This window comes from Halyomorpha halys, unplaced genomic scaffold (genome assembly GCF_000696795.3).
Source record: "Halyomorpha halys isolate HHAL.00 unplaced genomic scaffold, Hhal_1.1 Scaffold167.1, whole genome shotgun sequence".
NCBI lineage: Eukaryota > Metazoa > Arthropoda > Insecta > Hemiptera > Pentatomidae > Halyomorpha > Halyomorpha halys.
The window spans coordinates 629,488-651,612 of NW_027106937.1; the positions used below are offsets into that span (position 1 = coordinate 629,488).

The window sequence follows — 22,125 nt, forward strand, 5'->3', positions numbered from 1 at the left end:
ATAAATGGAAGCTAACTTCACTGTATCATCGAATAGTAATATTGCTGATATTATTTCAAATAGTAATAAATCTTATTAATTTTTTAAAGCTGTATTTTATATATGTATATTTTTTATATCTTACTGTTTTAGGCAAAAGTTTCTACTTATCAGTCTACTAGCCAAAAGATTGTAATTGACTGTGAACCAAAATGTGAAGGTGGTGATTTACCTGTTTTTAAGGATATGGTTAGAGATACAAAAGATAAAATAAGTAATCTTGAGAAAAGTACACACGCAAATTTTTGTTCTCCTGAGCCTTATGTTCCGTTACCTGTGGCATCTCATATTGAGAAATGTGATAACTTAAACTGTGATAAGCAGCTGAATAACAAACAAGGGATTTTAGTAAATCGGGACATGATCTCTGTTGTAAATAATACTACCCCTCATATCACTGGATTGGAGGATATTTTAAAAGAAGCCAAAACTTCTAATTTAAATGTTCTGGTCAATAAGGAAGAAGCCAACAATGAAATAAGGTATTTAAAGTAATTTAGCTTAATATAGGTCTTCTATTTATCGTTCGTTGAAATATTTTGATTTTGTAGATTTGATTCTGAAAAATTTCCCAGAAGTGATACTTCCCGTAGAAGAGGTGAAACATTCAATGTTAATTCTCTTCATCTGTTTGATAATAATACATGTGGCAAGCGTAATTCAAGTTTATCCAATCTCCCAATATCTCTTGATTTCAAAGATGGACTAGATCTGAAAAGAGTGAAACTCCATTCGATTGCAGATGAAGTTGAAGAAAAGAACAGGCGAATGGAGCTAGAAAGGCAGTGTAAATCTCCTGACTTAATGTTAGAAAAAAATGAAAGGTATAATACTATAAGCCAATCTTCAATATTTCTAGTGCCATAAACCTCATTATTTGTAAATAATTTATAGTTATAAATAATGGTGGTATTAATGGCTTATATCACAGTAGTTCTAAGTAGATTTACACTAATTTTAGAAAAATTCAATTGAAGGTTCTCTCTTTTAGTAGTAAGTAATTTAAGTAATTTAAAAGTTACTCTTCTGAAAAAGAATCTTTAAATGTATTTTTTCTTAAATTTGTGGAATTGTATTTAGCACTGTTGTGAAGTAAGCAATCAATATATGATCATAATAAAAGACAAAATAAATAATGCTTTAATACATATATGGGCAACCCCCACCCTGCTGTAAGATTCGATCCGGCCCGTAAGACATTTTGAAAAACCCAATTAAAAAAAAATATTACACTACTTACTCATACTCACAGAATCAAGTTAGCAAGCAAGCCGAGTGGTGGCGATCATCAAAGAGTGAGGCGGCAAGCATCAAAGGCTTTAATGTTTGCCGCCTCACTCTCCGCTGGTGGCATGACAAAAGATTATTGCTTCTCATTTGTTCTACACTAGACAATTCTAGATTATTCCTTCGTTTTGCCTATATAAGCGGATGGATGGCCCATACTTTAGTTCAGTTCTATTTGAGCTGAGGTGATAACTTCGACAAGCAATATATTAGCTAACTGCTAGTGCCGTCAATTTGCTTTTTGATTTTGTGTGCATCTTGAGTGCTTACAGATTAAATTTTGTTATTAAGTTTATCAAACAAAAAATAAGCAAAAATGATGTCTGGTGAAAAGAAACGAAAAGTAGATGCAGAGGGTCGCTAGTTTTAAGCAAATTGGACTGAAGAATTCTTTTTTATCCTACACAATGGTAAGTCTATTTGTTTGCTGTGTAATGAATCCATTTCAGTTCTGAATGCATTCAATATAATGAGGCATTACTCAACTGAGTATCCTATGCTGCACTCACTGACAGGGCAAATAAGAAAAGACTAAGTCTAGAAGCTTACCACAAATTTGGAAAAACAGCAGCAAATGTTTTGTAAACAAAAAATACGACATGATAATGTTGTGACAGCTAGTTTTATAGTTAGTTTAAAATTTGCAAAGTCATTAAAACCATTTGCTGAAGAAGAATTTATCAAGGAGTTTATGTTAGAAGTTGGCAGTGTTTTGTGTCCTGAAAAGAAAAATGAATTTGGAAAAATTTTGAATTAAAAAGCAACTGAATTAAATGCGCTAAAAGATGATTTGATAGTCCTTCATTGCATTATCCACCAACAGAACTTGTGTTTTAAGTCCATTCGACTCCAGAATGTTATGAATGTGATAGTGAAAACCATCAATTTTATTCAATCCCGAGTGCTTAACCATCGTCAGTTCAAGGTGATTTTGGATGAAATATCTGCATAATATGACGACAGAACATATTATTGAGCAGTCAGATGGCTAAGCAAGGGAAAGTGCTAAAACAGTTTTACAAGCTTAGAAATGAGATAGCAGATTTTATGCAAATAAAAGATAAACCACAATCTGAATTAAGTGACCCAAAAATCTGGGATCAAAATTTTATCTCAAAATGGATATGTGACAGCATTTCTGGTCGATCTTACAAGCTATTTGAATGATTTAAATTTGAAACTTCCAAAACAAGGGGAGTTAGTAAATGATTTGTACAACCAATTGAAAGTGTTTCAGAACAAAATCCGCTTGTGGGAGGCACAGATGCTGTTCTAACAGTTACCATTTCACCGCACTCTCCTCTGTATAAGAAAATATTGCTTATACTCAATATGCTGAAGAACTCAAGTTACCGTCGGAGCAATTTTCAAACAGATTTAGCAATTTCAGAAACATGGAAGACTTTCAATTTATTTGCTACTCCAACAAAAAGTAATATACAAAATGCTCCAATATACTTGCAAAAGGAGTTGATTGAGATTCAAGAAAACTCACTCTTAAATTTAAATTTGAAGACGTGGAGTTGTGCGATTTCTTCAAAAAATACCACGAAGAACACCATTTTCCACAGCTTTAAAAATTGATTTGTGTGTTTGGCAGTACTTATAAATGCAGACAGTTCTTTTCAATGTTGAAAGTTAATAAATCAAACCATCATACAAGGTTGACTGATGATAATTTGGAAAATTCTTTATGTCAGTGGAATTAATCCAAACATCGATGGATTAGTTTCCCAAATTCAAGCTTAGGTGTCTCATTGATTTTGGTGTCGCTAATTAACTTTCGTTTGTTATGATTCCAAATTTCACAATTTAATTATAATAATGTACCTATTTTTTCATTTCATTTTGTTATTTTAATAAATTGTATTTTAATAACAACGGATTATTTCATGTCTGATATCTATCGTGTTATAAATTATGAATACTACTTTTAAACACGACCCGCAAATGTATTTGCACATTAAAAACTAGTAATAGTCTTTATAAATTTTATTGTTTATAATGGGTATACTCCCATAGGTTTCCCATTCTTAGGTATACATGGTATTGAAAACAGTAATGAATCGTTTTTTTTTTTAAATAAATAAGTATAGATTTAAACCATGCAGCCTAAATAACAATGATAAAAATCCTAGTATTAATTAATGAAAATTGTATTATTTTTTATAGGAAGTAGTAAAAATAGGCTTTGAGAAATTAAGGAAAATGCTACAATTTGGATACTTGAAATTCTAACACTACCTTCATGGGATCAAAAAATTGTGAAAAAAAAATATGTGTCTGTAATTTTGGTCTTATGACCCGCCTTAAATAAACAATTCACACCTAGTGATAAGAATATAATCCTTTCATTTTTACTTTTCCTACCAATTAGTTGAGGAGAGTATAGTAATAGTGTCAAGATTTCAATGTGCAATTTTTAATGGATCTATTTATTTTTGAGACCCCCTTCTTTGGAAAATTTCATTGCAATGGAATAGCTGGTTGAACTGATTATGCCCGAACAGAAATTTGCCTACAGACTGATGGGCAGACATGGTACTATTGTAATACTATGGTATATTTTTCATTGTTGTTTAAACAGTAAAATTCTAGTGAAAATATTCATTTGTAAGGGCACACATATTTTTTATTCCCTTCATGAATACAAAGCTTGTCCATCATTGGTAGCTAGGAAGCCAAAGATTAAATCTAATTCTTTTTCTCCTTCTGGAAAGAATTTGAGGTCATAAAGTTGAAATTCATACTTATACAAAAAACATAAATTAGAAAATTTTCAGGATTTCTCTAAAACTTTCCTCTCAGATCCCTTTTTGCTCCTCAAATAACTGAACCTCATTAGACAAAGCACAGTTAATACTAAAAAGTGCTCTGTTCTAAAAAAATTAGAGAAAAAATGTTAAGAATTTACTCTTTCTTAATCCAGTTTAGGTTGGCTTTGCTATGAATGAAAAAACAAAAATAAAGATAAATGTTTTGGAGTATTTTGCAATTTTTTTTGTGTTCTGGAGAAATTTGGAGGTTATAAATTTGAATTTCATGATGAGCACTCATTATTAATCAAATTTTCAAAACAAAAATGAGATCTCTTTCTGATTCCTAGATTACTGAACTGTTCTTTTATGGATACATAATATTGGCCTTTTCAGAATGGAATGCGAAAGAAAGGGGAGCAGTAAGGAGGACAGTTCTGAAGACGATATTACTAGCTCGCTCCTCTCTCCTAACCTCACTAATATTACCTATGACAAGACGTCCGAAGTTGAAGCAGACTCACATTGGCAGAAACATTTGGCGGAAAATAAAAGTGTTGTTGTAAATACTTTTCAGGGCCAGTTCAAAAGCACTGTAGGTATTTCATAATTTTTTTTTCTATTTTTGAATTTGGTTACAGATTATGTATAGTAAGGAATTCCTTGAATGTGTACTAGTAGTGGTAATGGTGGAGGATTGTTGGATAGTTTCCTTTTCCATTACCTTATATTTTCTCTTATTTTCATTAACCTTAAGTCTTAGTCTTCTAACTGGGTCTTCGAGAGCAAGAAAAGTATTTGAGATGATTCTGGGGGATATTCCAACTAAGTTCAGTGACATTTACTTCTCTTATTAAATAAAATCAAAAAGTGTTCACTTTTGACCAGAACAGAAAGAACAAGAACATTGCAAATTAAACAATTACATATTGAATATTATTGTAAAGGTTGATTATTTTAAATAATATTAAGAAAACATTGTTATTTTAATGCTATAAGAAAATTTATATATTTAATTTATAAAAAGTCATTATTTATCTGAGGAATATAAATTAATAATTATTAACTATTTATAAATAATTCTATGAAATAGACAGTTTCACCTCTGACTTCACAGAGTGGAGTTCTATTCTAGCTTGTGTGCAGCCTATTAGACTTTTTTTTTTTCTTTCAATTATAACATTGTATATAGTTAGGGGTGTATTTTGTATGAGACTATACCCCCTCCCTCCCCCATAATCAACTGATAAAAAAAAAATATTAAGTAACATATCAACCATGTTAGGCCCACCAGACCGTTCTGGTATAAAATATGAAATAGAGGATTATTAGACATTTTTATCATTACTAAATATAATATTTAATGCATTTTATGGATAAATAACATTTATTTAATCATTATTTAGTGAAAAGACCATTTTCATTTTTTTTTTTTTTTTTATTTAAATATTTGAAGGTAAAAATATTTTTTTTAAAAAAGCTGGAACAATGGAGTCTTAAGTCAAAAATAGGCCGATCGCAACTGATGGTATTTTGCAGCATTGAAAATTTGTGAAACATGTTATTTTAGTAGACAAAGTGGATTAAGTTTTTAGAAGACTTTAAAAATGATTAGTAATTATTTTTAAACTTAAAGAAACTGTTAAGTAATATTTAAATAAAATAAACTTTAAATTTTTCTGTATTATTGGTATGCCACACACTGATCAATTTATATATATTATGTTTATATATATATATTTTTTTGTAGGTTGTTTGCTCTGTATGTAAATTTATATCTGTTACTTATGAACCATTTATGTACCTCTCAGTTCCTCTACCAAATGCTATGCAAAAGAAATTAAGTAAGTACTTGTTTGTTATGTTTTACCATCAAGTTTTTTTTTTTTTTAAATTAGTTAATTAAATGTTTTGTATGATTCTGTTTTAATGCTCTTTAGAGGTCACATTCATTGGAGAGTCATTAAAGCATCCTACTGAGTTTCTATTAGAATTAAACAAGTATGATAATGTCAACTACCTGAGGGACCAAATTTTAATTAAAGTTGGGTGTGAAGTTAAAGGGCCTATTGTGATAGCTGAAGTTTTTGATCACCACATTGCTAAAGTATTGGTAAGAAGCTCTTTTAATTTTTATTGGAGGATTAGCATTTTGATTTGGTAAATTTTTATTTCAATATGTTATTGATCCATAATCAATAATCTTTTGAATCACTCCCATTTTATCCCTTTTTATTTTAATTTCATTAATTTATTACATGATTTGTGTGTGTGTCTTTCATTAATCTTTTGTTTTAAAATTTTATTTTTCCGTTTTTGGAATAAAATTGATTTGTATATTGGAATACTTAGATTCCACACAATCCTAAATACACTTAAAGTTTATCTAAATAATAAAGTTGATGTATTATATATAGATACTTTTTTTGTTTCATTTATTGAGTTTATGAAACTGTTTAATATTAGTTATTCGTGAACAGGAGATCTGAAAAAATTGATAATGTTATCTCAAGGGTTTCAAGCTAGTATTAACAGCTTTATGTTGCTTCAAAAATATAATCTGTTAGATTTATTTTAAATTAGACCGGGAGCTAACAATTTTTTTAACTGTGCCATAGAAATTTTGACTAATAGATGTGAAAGATAGTTTTTTCCAGTAATTTCTCTGTGTGGCTTCATTTTTTTAAAATATTGAAATGATCTAAAATCTTTAAGTTAGTTTATATAATCTTGAGATTTCCTAAAAGAGTCTCGCATTCAATCTGACAAAATATCTTGGTGGATTCAAACCAGACAAATTTTAAAGAAAATTCTGTGATAAGCAGCACGAGAAATTTGTATTTATTTATATAATGGCTCTACAGCTCTGGTAAGACTTTGTTCTCCAAGATTATTATTTACCACTCATTCCTGTGAGCCATATGTCTTCTCCATCTCCTCACCCCAACTGGTGCAGGTCTACCTCCATTCATCAAGCCACCTCAAGAAGTGCTCTTCTGCCTTCCAGCTATTCATACAGCTGTCTTCTTGGTAGGCAATCCTCTGACATCCTTTTCAGATGGCCTAGCCATTGGATTCTGACCAACTTAATATATATCACATTATCAAGTTGACCATATATTTCCAATTACTTTAAAATTTTTCTGGATCTTCATGGACAGAGAATGTTTGAAATATCGGTTTAAACTATGTATTTTATATAAAGATTGGAATTGCGTTGTCCAAAATTGAGTGAACATTTCTTAGTGTTAGTTAAATATGAAATGTTTTGTTGGAATTATATGTTTATGAGATAGCTCATTGGGAACTTTACTCGATCCCTGATTTTATAAAAAATTGTTGTTTTATTTTTGGTTTACAGTAGTTACAAAATTTGTTAGCAAGAACAAAAGGAAATTAGGTTTAAAGAAGGCTTTTGATATCCAAATTAAAAAAAAAAAAACACATTCATATCAAGTAAGAAGTTTCATAGGAATAAAATTAAATTTAATCTTTACCAATAAAAGAGAGGAAAAATTCATACATTTTTTAAATAGAAATGTTTGGTGAGTAATAAAACCCAAAAATTGCAATTTATGAAAATGTGTTACTTAAAGAAATTTAAATTCTGAATAAGATTATGGAAAATCTATTTTTCTGTGTCTCACAAATTGAATAGGACTATTTTTTTTAAGGCCATTATAAAATATTTTGTGGTCAAATCAGCTCATAGTGCATCAGAATAATCAAATGTATCACTTGCTGATAATTTTCAATGTATGCATGTTTGTATTCATTACAGGTATATTATATATTATCTGAAATTATGACCAAATATATAATTTTGGATGAATCTAAGTGAATTGAACATACATCTCTGTAGCTTAATTTGTTTCTGCCGACGTTTTCGCCCTTATTGTCAGGGTTACAAAAAAAAAGATACCATCGTGATGTATAATGATATAAACTAATTATATTTGATCATATCTAACTAAACAGGTGAAATAGGAAGAATGATTTGTAAAGCATAGAAGATATTTAAACTTAAACTGAAATAAGAAAACAATTAGAAAAAGAGGAAATAGTTTTGTATGAAGCAAAAATGTAAGGTATGGGAAAATGATGGCTGGAAAAAATTTAAGTAGTATGGTGTTGTGCTGTAGAAAAACAAATTATAGAACGTTTAAAGTGAAGTGATTGGAATAAGAAAATATAATAAATAAGAGGACTAAAAATCAAAATAGTTTTAGAAAGAAAGAAAACATCTTTTTATTCTTATTTTTTTATTTTTACATTTTCATAATATATTTAGTTATTAAATAAGATGTTTATATTTTTTGTATATATTGATACTAATTTCTGAGTTCTAATTAGCTGATGATTATTATTTCTAGTAGATGGAATGATTGAGTTGAGACTGATCTTGCTGAATGGGTTTCAATGGGGATTCAGTGGATGGAGATGTGTAGACAGCAGCTGGTGGTCTCAGCGTAGAGCCTTTCGATTGGCTGAGACTTCTATTCTTTATTGTCCTGATTTGGTTTCATAATGGATAAGGAACTTAAGTCGTTTTAAACAATATGCTAATTCAGATAATTAGATATTCAAGCCACGGGAAGTGGTGTTTAATTATTGTTGGGATAAAAAAATTTGTTTTTCATCGATATACAAATAGATTGTGGTGGAACTTAAGATAATCAACATTTGGTTTGGTGGAGAAATGATCCTTATAAAGATTTTGTGTTTATTGTTAACACAAGATACAATAATGTGAAAATAATTGATGCTAATTGTTTTTATAACGTTTTAGTTCTGCTTTTGTTGGATGTCAATTAATTATTTTTCCATTTGCATTCATTTTCTGATAGTAAGCCGAGTATGATTAGGCTGAATAAGTAGTTTTGGTTTATCGATCAATGACTAAAGAACTGTCAGAATAGTTACAAAGAGATAATTGAGCTAAACTGAATTTTAATTATGTATGGCAGTTAAATACGGTATTTGGTTCAATAGTATGGCAACTATTGTCACAACTAAAAGTCCTCATTAAGAGAAATGTGAATAAATAGTCTTTTACTGCTCAAATGAAGCTAGGATTGCAAATTTTGAAGTATTATTTTAATTAAACGTCGGAGAATAAATAGTTGTAAACTATTTTTGTTTCACTTTTGACCGCAACCATGACCATCTTCTTATATATATTATTTGAATTTACTAATTCTTTTCAATTAATTAATGTTTGCTTAGTGATCTTTATATTTATGTTTTGTTATTGTTCATATTGGTTTTTTTTCTTATTCAAGTATATTTATCTTGGATTGTTGTAGTGATTAGTACTGATATTGTAAACCATGAAGATAGATTTGATTTCTGGAACCACCCCTTAGGATTCATTGCGAATGGGTTTGTTTTGGAATGGTTCCTGCTCAACTGCTTGAGGATAACATGACACCTAATTAAATATTGAAGGTAGCAAGCGGTCTGGTCTTGAATGAAAAGGAGATTTAGAAATATTATTAAACTGTCACACCAACTTCCCACATAACAACAACCAAAGTGTTAGGTTTTAGGTCTTGGCATCTTTCTGATCTTTCTGATGCAGAACCTAATATTTGTTATTTTAAATTTGAAGGATATTATCAACTCTTCATTTTCTAATGAAAGTTTTGTATAAAGTGATTTTTCTCATCGCTTAAATGTAGTTTTCTTATTATTGAACATAGTTCAAGATGGCACATATAGGTAAAGCATTGTACTATTTTCTAAACACACTTTTTCGTTATTATTTCTCAATTTTGAGCATTTGATATCTTTAGAATATTAAAAATGTTTTCTTTAGGAAGATCATCAGCTGATAAGGTATTTAAATGATTCCGACCGTAGCCTGTATGCATTTGAGGTGACGACGTTGTTGGATAAAACTGCGTTGGAACCAATCGATGACAGCAAGGTATAGTACAAAGCTTTTATACATTTATTTATTAAAATTTCTTCTTTCTGTGTGCAAATTAAGAAAAAAAATCACAACATTAAAAGCAAAAGAAAACAGAAAAAAAAAAATTGAAAATATTTGAATATTGTGAAGATAAGAACTATATATTAGGTTGAAGAGTATCTGGTGGACACATCTTGCATAATTTGCCTTGAGGATAAGGATACAAACATGAAACAACACGCTGACTGCACCTGCATTCTTTGTGAATCTTGTATCGCTGTGAGTACTTAATATAAAATACTAACAGGAATTAAAAATACTTTTTTTAATTGATGATATCTTTTAAAATTTGAATACTCTTTTAACCCTTTCAGTGCTGTGATCTCTACTATTGTGGGATGCTAGGTTCTTTTGCATGGCTGAGGTCACATTTCTAACTTTCATAATTATACATACGTGTTTTCTTAAAGCATTAGATTTCTGATCATTTCCACAGTTTGGGTAATATTAGGTTGATCTAGTTTAATCACCTTTAGCAATGCCAGCTAATATAGAGGTGTTACTTATGTATGATGACCAAATCCACCAGCGCATTTATTTCATTAAATTCTGCTACTACGGATTTTTAAAGAGACTTTTGGCTGTGGATCTTTTGTTTTCCCAGTAAAATAAGGTTTATAAATTGAACCAGTTATGATCATTCCTCAATTGAGACCTAACAAATAAACTAAATAAACTAACATTATTAGAAGTTTTATGGAGATGGAAAATAAATGAACTATAAACTTGAATATAGATTTACCTCTATCAGATGAAGCACAGCCTAAATGCTGTAGGATCTTAACCTACCTTTTGATGAGCTGTCGGATTCTGCATCAATGCCATTCCTTGGTTAAAGAGACATATAAGGCATATCTGATAACTGATGGATTACCAGACCTCCAAGAAAAAGAACATCAATAGAAATAAGTAATTATTCGAGTTTTTATATCAGTGTTATGTGTACAATGAAATAAACTAATTTACATGAAGTACAGGATTTTTCTGCTATGTTGATTCTGATACACAAGTCAATCTATTATTATATTTTAATAGAGGCTTCTGGCTCACTGAAGTTGGTTATTATTTTAATAGTTTGTAAAGATATTAGTATTGATACATGGGCAAGTAGAAATAAATTGGAATGGATACTACTCCATAATTTAAAAACATCATTTTTTTTTTTTAATAGCTGTGTAATGAAACTAGCTCTCTCATGGTGCATACTGAAGTGATTGTCCATTGTATTGCCTCTGACTTCATTTGTCTGGGTCCCGTCTATAGTTCATCTTTTTATCCTTCTTTCTTGATACTCTTGAAGAGTTCAGGCCTTCTGTACAAAGTAATATTTTTGTTCCTTTTCTATTATATGTGGAAATTTATTGTTTAAAGAAAATGTTATCTAGTAGATTTCTGGAGCAGGTTGAATTGATTCATGAGTTAGGCCTTCACATGCTCTTTTTATTTATTTTTAGGAAGTTATGATTTTTTTAATGGATTAAGAAAGCCCTATACCTGATAATTGATAAGAACTTTAGGTTAGATAATTGAAAAGATCTTTAGGTTAGATAATTGGAAAGAACTTTAGGTTAGATAATTGGAAAGAACTTTAGGTTAGGTAATTGGAAAGAACTTTAGGTTAGATAATTGAAAAGAACTAGGTTAGATAATTGAAAAGAACTTTAGGTTAGATAATTGGAAAGAACTTTAGGTTAGATAATTGGCAAGAACTTTAGGTTAGATAATTAGAAAGAACTTTACGTTAGATAATTGGAAAGAACTTTAGGTTAGATAATTGAAAAGAACTTTAGGTTAGATAATTGAAAAGAACTTTAGGTTATGTCTCCACAGCATTGGCAGAAGTCCACAATATTCATCCCTGAAGATTTTCTTGAACTACTTAGTATCATCATTCTTAAATTTTTTACTACCTTGCTTAACAGTAAACCTCTCTTTCAGATAACATATATAGTATGAGCTAGATTAATCATTTTTTCCCCACTGAGATATAATTTGAAAATGAATATTATTTTAAAAGTTAAATGTCAAAGTTCTCGGCACTGAATGGGTTAATAAATGTAGATTATTGCTTAATGGAGGCTGTTGTTATATTTTTTGTTTGGGTCAAGTACAAATATCTTTTCATTATTTATTTATAATTATGAATTCAAATGTAGTTTTTAACACGTATTAAAAATTTTGTAGCCAACAAAAGATGTGATATGCCTATGAATAGCCTCTTCATGAGTACTTGTTTTATTGAAATTGCATAAGTATTGTAATTTTGTAGCTATTGAAATGATGTAAATTTATTAAAAAGTATGTATAATTACATTTGGGTAATAGTTTTGATTTTATCTTTTTTTTTTTGGAAATATTTACTTAAGTGAAGTTATGTTATTTTTTTATTTGTGCTTTGTTTTCAATTTTTAAGAAAATTGGTTAGTCTTAAATTAGATTTTGTTGCATGAGTTGAATAAGACTGCTCTACAAATATTGTTGCTGTAATTAAATTATTTATATATTTTTTTCCATTTAATCACTAATACTGTATATTGGACAAGTTCTTAAAAAACTCCAGTGAAAAAATATTTCCCTGTGTGGTGGACTGCATCTTGTATTTTAATTTTTTTATAACTCATGGAGACATAGATGAAGTTGCCATAATTGCCATTTGCAAAATTTAAATAGCTGTTGGTTATTGCAATATTCTCTATTTGTAATAACACCACTTACTGTTAGTTTTAAATTCTTTATATATCTTATAACAGTCATCATTAAATCACTGTATGAACTAGAAGACATGTTGCAAATTAAAACTTACTTGCAGTAGATTAATAGCAACTTTACTAAAGAACCAGTCGTTTGATCTGATTGAATGTTGTTTTATTTTCTTTTATTATATATTTTATTCATTTAATAATAATTCTTATTTGAATTTTAATAGAAGTTGATAATAAACAAATATTAAATTTTCTATTTTTAATTACCATTTTTTGTTTTAATGGTGAAAGTTATGGATACAATTAAAAATGAATCATTGAGTCAGTATTGATATAATAATTAAAAATATAGGTGTTATTATTAACTGATTTTTCTTTATTGCAAGCCATTTGTAGAGCAGTGTATTTCTTAAGTAGTAATTTCTAAAGATTTAGCTTTATTTGTAATAATTTGCTTACAGTGCTGCTTAGTTTAGTGATTTCTTTATTCCCAAAATTTTCAAATTATTTTATTTTATGCTTTTGTTTGGATATATATACTTTACTTTATTATTGTTCATATGTTTTTCTTCTTAGTCATTTGGACCATGTAATTAAAAACTTATCATTTCTCATTGCAGGCCTCCTGCACTCACTATGGGGGTTCTACCTTTGATTGTCCTGTCTGCAGAAAAGAAATCAACCCGGATGAGCATCTAAAGAATATGAAACCTCAATCTAATATTACCGCAAGGTATGTTTTAATATTTATTTTTATACTGCCACCTCCATGTTAGTAATAAATGTGAAAAATTTCACTTTTCGAATTAGTTTTATTAACTTTGTCAAATAAGGTTTTATGAACACTACAAGGTCCTAAGAAGTAATAGTAATAAGGCCGAGAGATAAAAAAAATTATTCGCAAGGGAGAAGTTAAAAGCAAAATGTGAAAGGTCTTTCTTGGTCTCTTAAAAAGTAGCTATATTCATATTGGGTTTAAATTTTCAAATTATTAGGTACATAACATCACCTCTAACCTCACCCCTTGTAACGGAGTCTCTGATTCACTGAAAGTGCGTATTAGTTAAATCAAAAACATAATTGGGTATTTCCAAGGGTACAATTAATATTTATTTATTCAGAAAGTACATCCAAAGTGTTCCGACTAGATGACAACATCTATCGGCCAGTGCCAAACTAACATATAAAAATGATAAATAGAAATTATAATATGTGTTTATTACAGTTTTAATTATTGTGGCATTGTGAAATTATTGAAGGATTTGTCGAAAGAATCAGCAATACTGTGCTTATGGTTAAAGTTACCTTGCAGTTTTAGTAAGTTCCTGTTTCGTATGCAGCTTTGTTGCTTTGTTTTTTGGTCTTCTGTTTACCACTGTACATCCTTGTGCATCCAAATTATTTTATAATTTCACTAATAAATTTACTTTAACAAATAAATTACTTTAGAAACAAACTTTTGATGCCTTTTCCTGTGGAAAACATGTATTGAAGTTTCCATGGGTAATATCATTGCATCACCAAAATCCCATGCGCTTTAATTCCCCTAACTAAAACAAAAGGGAAACCAACCTAATCTGGGTGCCAATCTCCTCAGTTCTCTCTTACTATTTCTTAATGAGAAGTATTCACATGACATGGAGTGTTTTTTAGGCCATAATCCAAAATAGGTTGAACTGAAAATGTGCTAATTCCTTCATATTGAGAAGTTTTTAAATTGGTTATGTATAAAGTTCCCAATAAGCAGTTTTTCCTAGAATAGTGAAAATTTCTCTGAGTTTGACTCCCTATTTGGCTATTATTGTTAGTTTTAGCTTAAAATTTAATGTAAATTATCACCTTCAAAATCAACCCTGAAAACCATTGAGGTTGAATATAGGTAGTTTTGTAGATGGATTTAGCAAGCTTTGCAAAACACTCTAGATTTCTCTCCTGATTATCCATGGGATGAAGCTAGTGTTATATATGTGACCAGCAAATTCTTATGGGTTCTAAATGGTCTAATGAAACTAAACATCAATTATGCACCCCTGCATTGAGTCCCAGGTGTCAGAGGCGGTGTTAGAGAAGTTGGGTCCCTCTGTCGCAAATGCAACATAACTATAGTTGATCATATAACTTATAGTACAAGAGCCCAAGAGTAGAAAAAAGGCAGTTATCTCACCCCAATTTTTGATTACTTTAATGAAAACTATGTATAATTACTAGTCAAAATTGATGAGTCTGCCAAGTATAGGTAGGGGAAATAAAAAATGGTGGCTGTTTCAAAGCGATAAAAAAAAAAAATTTTCATTCGGAGCTCTAAACCTAGGAGAACGTCATTTAAAGAAGAGTAAATTTGCTAAAATATGAGCCCTAATAGAGTTATTTACATTAAACAGTTTTCGAGATATAGCTTTTTAAAAAGCAACATTTCATAAAAATATTGTATGGGACGTACTGAAAGATCAGTAGTTAGTGAATTTATTTTGAAAAATTTGTAACTCAAAAACCATTTGACGTACAGATGTCTATTAGCACCCAAATTAAAGCTAGTTTAATGAGCTATAAAGTAGTTTATCTTCGTAGGAGTTATAGTTTACATGAAATTTGCTAAAATAAATTGATTTATAGTTGCTCGGACAAATTTTCATTTGCCAAATTTATATTCATATGTGAATATCATAAAACTAGTATCCCTACGAAGATAAGTGTCATAAACTACTTTGTGATAAGTTAAATTTCCTTTATTTTGGGTGTTGGCTGACATATGTGCGTCTTATGGATCTACAGATATATTTTTTCAAAAATCCAACATTTTATACGAACAACTAGAAACATTTTGTGAGTTTATTTTGTCAAATATCATAAAAACTACTACTCCTACAAAGATAAACATAATTAACTATTTTGTAGTAAATTTAACTAGCTTTAATTTGAGCGCTGGCAGACATCTGTATGTCCAATGGTTTCTAAAATGAAGTTTTTCATAAATCAAACTTATTGTCCGAACAACTATAAATCAATTTATTTTAGGAAATATCATGAAAACTACTATTCCTACGAAGGTAAAGGTCATAAACTTTTTTATAGTCCATTAAACTAGCTTTAATTTGAGTGCTAATAGACATCTGTACATCTATATCTCAGGAACTATTTCCTGAGATATAGATTTCTCAAAATAAATTAACTATCTACTAATCTTTCAGTAGATTTTTAAGAAATTTTGCTTTTTAAAAAGCTATACTCGAGAGCTATTGTAAATAGCTCTTTCAGGGCTAATATTTCAGAAAATTTACTCTTCTTTAAAATAATGTTCTCTTAGATTTTCTAGTGTTGCTGGTAGTTTTTAAGATATAGAGCTCCAACTGAAAAATTAATGTTTTTTTAAGGTTTTGAAACAGCCGCCATTTTTTATTCCCCCTACCTATACTTGGCAGACTCATCAATTTTGATTAGTAATTATACATAATTTTCATTAAAGTAATAAAAAATTAGGGTGAAATAACTGCCTTTTTTTCTTTCCGGCTCTTGTACTATTAAGTATAAGAAGATAGTTTTTAACTATTTGTTCTTTTTTGACCGCAACCTTGACCATCTTCTTATATTTTTTAATGAAGTGTTTTTCTCTCTTTTATTGGACTCATAATGATATGGTTTGAAGATTCAAAATTTTGAGTTCTGTTGGTCACACTCCCATGGAATCTGATTTTTTTTTTTTGTACACTAATACTTAGGGTTAGTAGCTTCATAAACGTATTGATGAATTGTTGGTCATGACAATAAACTCTGCTTAATATATACCATTAGTTTCAATCAAAAAGCAGATAGAGATAACCCATGCCATGTTTAACATAATTACTATAAAAAAATGTAATATTATTTATTATAAATCATTATATTTTATTAAATTTACAAATATATACCTTTATCATTTACTTTATATAATATCGTTATTGATTCATCAGTGCTTTCAGGATGATCAATATACCTCTTGTCTTCCGTGTTGATACTGTGGGTGATGGAAATAACAATCAGAAGAATGTGGAACTCTTCGGTCATCCAATGTTGGTTCGAATCCCTAACCATTGCACATCAGAAGCCTTGAAGGAAGCCATTGCTTCACTGCTACCTTATAAAGAACCTTATCGGTTGCTGCTTGTTGATGGACAGGTATGCCATGTATTGTATATATGCTTTTTAAGGGCTGATTATTGTTTATATAAAAATTATGTAAATAAATAATGATAATATCCTTTATTTTATGACAATGAAATCAATAAATCTATACTAATAAAAAAGTAATGTTCGCTTGTTACTTATCTAAGATTTCAACTTAAAACTTTAGTAGGTCATTTCATATTTTAGGAGATTGAGAACATAAAATAACCTGTATTATAAATTTCCTCCAATGTAAAAATTAGTGCAAATAGTATTTTTCTTATATCTGCAATCAAGATCTAACATATGAAATCTAGTACATTTCTAAAATTTTAGGTCAAAAACTAGAATTTTTAATTAGTCTTGTTTATTTTAAATTTCCCTTATGTCAATTGAGGGAAACAAAAAAAAAATTGTTTTAAAACTTCACTGAGAAAATAAATTGATCATGTTATAAGCAGTTCCAAGTTGCAGCTTATGCAAGGGTGTCGTTATTGAATTCTACTTTCTTAATATATTACCAAAAAAAAATTAAAATTTAAGTAGAAAATATCCAATGCATCCCAGCATTTACTTTGTACTGTTTTTTTCTTCTTTTCCTACATACTCAACTGTTCCAGAGATAAACATACTGACATTTTTACTTTCTTTCAGCTTGAAAAGGGTGGCACAAACTTTTTTTAGCCCAGCAAGGTGTTGCGAACCTAGCCTATCAAGGGTGCCACAATTTTTTTTAGTCTCAGAAGGGTGCCAAAAAAAGTTGTAGAATCCATTGATCTATTGTACATCGCCTATTGACAGCCCATTTTGAAAATAATTTTCAGTAAAAAAAAACTGAGGAAGTAAAAATTAAACTATTAGTAAAAATTAAATTTTAATAAAAGAAATAAGTTTGCTTAATTTAGGTGCCATTTAGTTAAATAGCATCACAATGTCAAAAAAAATATCAAGATAAAGCTTTTTAATTATTAGATACCTTTTTGTTTCTGCTTAAACTTACCTATTAGGTTAGTATTCTCAATTCCTAATTTTAAGTACCATTTATATCTGCTATTTTTTATTTATTTATCCCATGTGACCTTTGTTATCCTTCTCAACTCTCTGTTTAAGTATACCATTTTCTCTCCCCTAAATGTGTGATAATAATTGATCGATTTTCACTTATTATTAATATAAACTGTATTTAGAATAAAAAAAAAATAAAAAAAAGTTAAAACATAATAAACCAATAAAATTACTTTTGCTAATAAAAGTCCCAAGTTTGCTTAAACTACAATTTTCCTAGATGGAACCCTAATATGGATCGAACCATCCTTTGCCAGGAATTATTCATTTAATGTCAGAAAATAAGAACAAAAGAAAACCTCAACCTATATTTGATGAATTGATGTTTGTGTATAGCTAGGACATATTATACATTATGTCAAATATTAATTGAAGAATTTCAGTCTGACACTTTTCTTGGCTTAGAAAAAAATTAAACAATTTTTTAGTGGAAGAAAATAATTGTTAATGACCCAGAACATTATAGACATATTATAGTGAATGTAGATATCCCCTCATACTTGTATATTATATTAAAACGCTAAGATAGGAACTAAAAATTTGTGATAAAGACCAAAGTTTTGCATGCTGTTATTAATTGTTCTAACTAAAAAACCTTTTTTTATTGACAGGGCTTGCATTGCTCAAGGTGCATGTACCATAGTCATTGCAGAGGCTGTGAATTGCCTGATGAAGTCAGCCTTTACACCAGCGACACCATTGCTGTCACCTTTAATGCCCCTGTTAAAGTTTTACCTACCACTTCGTCGCTTGCTTCACTATCATCGCAAACATCCTCTCTGACACTCTATGATTGTATACAAGCATTCAGCCAAAGGTATGGAAATCAGAAAAAAAAAAAAAAAAAAACTTAAAAATTATTATACTTGGAGTAATTATTTAGAAATTAGAGAATAATTACTTTCATAATTAATTACTTTAATTGGTCTATTATATAATATTATATATATATACATATATTCTTACATTGTTGTAATATATCATTTTAATGCTGATGAAGCTTTGAGTGCACCAAATTTCTTTATTGCAAAGCTTTTTCCTGGTAGCTCCACGACATTGAATCAAGAATTTGATATTTTGTAGTTTAGTATTTTTGGATTCCATTTGACCATTTGATTAGGGATTCTTAGGAACAATGTTGCGTAAATTTCTTGGCGTGGAAGTGAATATCAAGTGAGGCCTGGCATCCTCAATCCTTTATAAATTGTTTTTTCATTATATAGCATAGAAAAAAAAATTATTTCTAGTAAAATATAGAGATATCTATCAGATTTTTTAATATCATGGTCCACCAACTTCTTAGTTTTTTTTTTTTACCAAAAAAAGAAAAGAAATTTCTATTAAAGTTCCCCTAAATCCTCTATCCACTATTTTCCCTTTGACATGGCTCAATTGAAGAAAGTTTCCGGAGTGATAATAAAATAATAACTGAATGTCTGCAAAAATGATACCCATTGTGATGTGTTATATAATATAGTTACTTGTAATTGTATGCATTATCAAGCTGGTGTTTGGGATAAAATCAGATACTATTATTTTGGAAGAGCTGTTTAATTACACCTCAAAATTATACAATTAAGATTTCATTACTTTAAACTAATAAAAAAACATTAAAATTGGCACTATTTACTTTTCTTTCTTATTATACAATCTCAACAATAGTCTTATATTAAGATTTTTAACTTAAAACTGATTTACAGTGAAACACTTGATGGCAACAATCCTTGGTTTTGTCCTCAATGCAAACAAAACAGATGTGCGACAAAGACATTATCTGTATGGCGTTATCCTGATTACTTGATAGTTTATCTAAAGAGGTATTTATAAAAAAAAATTATTTGTTTCATTTATTTTCCCAATTGTCTTAAAATTAATTTCATTTTCCTATTTCAGGTTCGTTTTTCATAACCACATAAGTACAAAACTCGAGGAGAAAGTATTGTTCCCGTTGACGGGGCTTAGTTTGGCTACAGGATCTGATTATGATTTATATGCTTGCGTTTGTCATATAGGAGGTAATTTAAATTATAATTGACTTCTTTAAAAATTATAATTGTCTAAAGGTTTAAAACTTAGAATAAAAATACAATGTTTTTTATAAATATATTTATTATATTCTTGAACATTTCGGAGATACTGTGGTTTCCCCCTTGTCAGCATAATACAATTCACGGTTGGTTTTAAAAAAAGTGCATCAACACGTTTATACAATTTGTTAGTTTCATTTATGGTAATAATAAATAAAAGAGTATTTTAAAATTACATTGTATTTACTTAATATGTTAAAATTGTCATAATAAATTTTAATTTTGACAGCAGAACTGTGGTACTTGATCAATGACTTAGTGCAGTAAGTAAGGTTAAGTTGCTAAGGTTTAATAATAGAATGTGAGTGGGGGTGGAGGGTCATGTCTTTTCCAGCTTTTTTCTATAAATAAATTTTCTTTTTATTGTATTTTTTTTAAAAATCTCGACATCAAAACTTATTCTGTGGTTGGGATTGTTATACATTATGTGGTTACTTAGAGTTGTATGGTTTCTATAGTTTATTATGGTCCTTTTATGTTTTTTTCATGCATGATCATATGTTGTGATCATATAATTGTAAGGTTACATAATTTCATTTAGTTTAAAGAACTGATACAGTGAAGTCTCAGCTATACGAATATGAGTGGGTACCAAAAATTCTTCGTATAAGTGAATATTTCGTGTAAGTGAATACGCAGTACATATGTATTATGGATCTATATTTCTGAGAATTTTTTTCTCGTACTTAGTAGGTACATATTCGTATGTTGTATGTAGTTGAAAGAAAAACAATTATTTATTGTATAAAAATTTAATTTATCTTTAATCCGAATTTTTTAATTTTTGACAAAAAAATAGCGTTATGTTTGTTTCATGTTGCTTTTGGGTGAATACATCAGTCTTTTGCATTCTGTTAAGGTGTTAGATTCCTTCTCGCTAATTTCTTTCGCATATATAAAACGTTTTACAACTTCAAATGCTTCAAGAGCTTCTGCAAAAGATGGAAGAGGGTAAGTATCTTCGTCATCTGAATCGGAATCTTCCGAGCTTCCTTCAGTTGGGGTTGGGGCAATTTCTGCGATTATGGATTCGTCGCTTTGAGGCGCCTGGAATGCAGGGCCTTTTCCTGGAGCAATGGCCCACTTATTGGGATACTCTCTGCCCGTTTTTGCTGAAACCAAAGCCTTTTCCAAATCGACGTACTGGCCACCTTGCGTTCGAGCTCTTTTTGCACAGCTTGGCCCAGCCCTAATAAAGTTGGCTTCTATCTCCTCTCTTTTCTGAACAATTGTTGCGAGGGTCGACAATGGAAGTTTTAATCTTTTCGCGATTTCTGTTTTTGTTACATTCGGATTGTCATAAACTTCTTTTAAAATTTTAATTTTGTCCTCTATAGAAAGAGATTTTTTTTTTGCCCATGATGATAAAATTTTTTTGAGGTTTTCTGTTTTTCACACATATTCACTTCAGGCGTTAACGAGAGACTAACAATTTTTATTTTGAATCGAAGGTAGGGAGTAGAATGTAAACATAAAGAGTCATTGGGACCGAATGTTATTCGTGGAAAAAAGTTGTTTACTGTTTCGTTTTTCACGGTATTTTTCGTCCTTTGTCTTGCCTAGGAAGAAAAAAAAAATCGTAGAACTGAATAAAATTTAATATGTACATAAAGAGAATCCAAATTTTCCTTTGTATAACTGAATGTTTCGTATAACTACATTTTGTATAAATGGATAATTACATACACATAATTAAGGGGTTTTTGCAGGGAATTGAGAAATTCTTCGCATAACTGAATGTTTCGTATAAGTGATTTTCGTATAAGTGAGACTTCACTGTATATCATTTTAGAGAAAAGAAATAGTTTTAAATGATTTAATACTAAGTCTGTTTACTCTAAGAGGAACTTATTAAAAAAAGTAACATACATTTTTGGCTATTCACTTTCTAAGCTGAAAATGTATGTGTCTAAGCCTAAGTTATCACTCCTATGTACTGATGTGATGTTGACCCAGAATGATATTTGAGTGCATAAAATAAAGATATTGCTTCATTTATGAGGTATTCACATCTGGAGATTTTTATTTTTATAAACTTTATAGGTTGTAATAAATAAATTAATATGTGTTCCCAA

General features: G+C 29.4%; 1 protein-coding gene across 6 annotated transcripts in view; it reads left to right on the forward strand.

The window, feature by feature from the left end:
* LOC106678905 (uncharacterized) overlaps positions 1-22,125 on the forward strand; it is a 32,535-nt gene that overhangs the window by 7,542 nt on the left and 2,868 nt on the right. For 3 of the 6 annotated variants that reach the window (XM_014417748.2, XM_014417751.3, XM_014417752.2), the window contains 12 exons: positions 133-521; positions 591-863; positions 4,479-4,677; positions 5,833-5,926; positions 6,023-6,195; positions 9,901-10,011; positions 10,165-10,275; positions 13,379-13,491; positions 16,706-16,910; positions 18,575-18,780; positions 19,664-19,780; positions 19,857-19,978. In XM_014417748.2, the coding sequence (XP_014273234.1) occupies positions 133-521; positions 591-863; positions 4,479-4,677; positions 5,833-5,926; positions 6,023-6,195; positions 9,901-10,011; positions 10,165-10,275; positions 13,379-13,491; positions 16,706-16,910; positions 18,575-18,780; positions 19,664-19,780; positions 19,857-19,978 (2,113 nt within the window). The remainder of the gene's footprint in view (positions 1-132; positions 522-590; positions 864-4,478; positions 4,678-5,832; positions 5,927-6,022; positions 6,196-9,900; positions 10,012-10,164; positions 10,276-13,378; positions 13,492-16,705; positions 16,911-18,574; positions 18,781-19,663; positions 19,781-19,856; positions 19,979-22,125) is intronic. The other 3 variants (XM_014417749.2, XM_014417750.2, XM_067045223.1) reach the window with 3 other exon arrangements.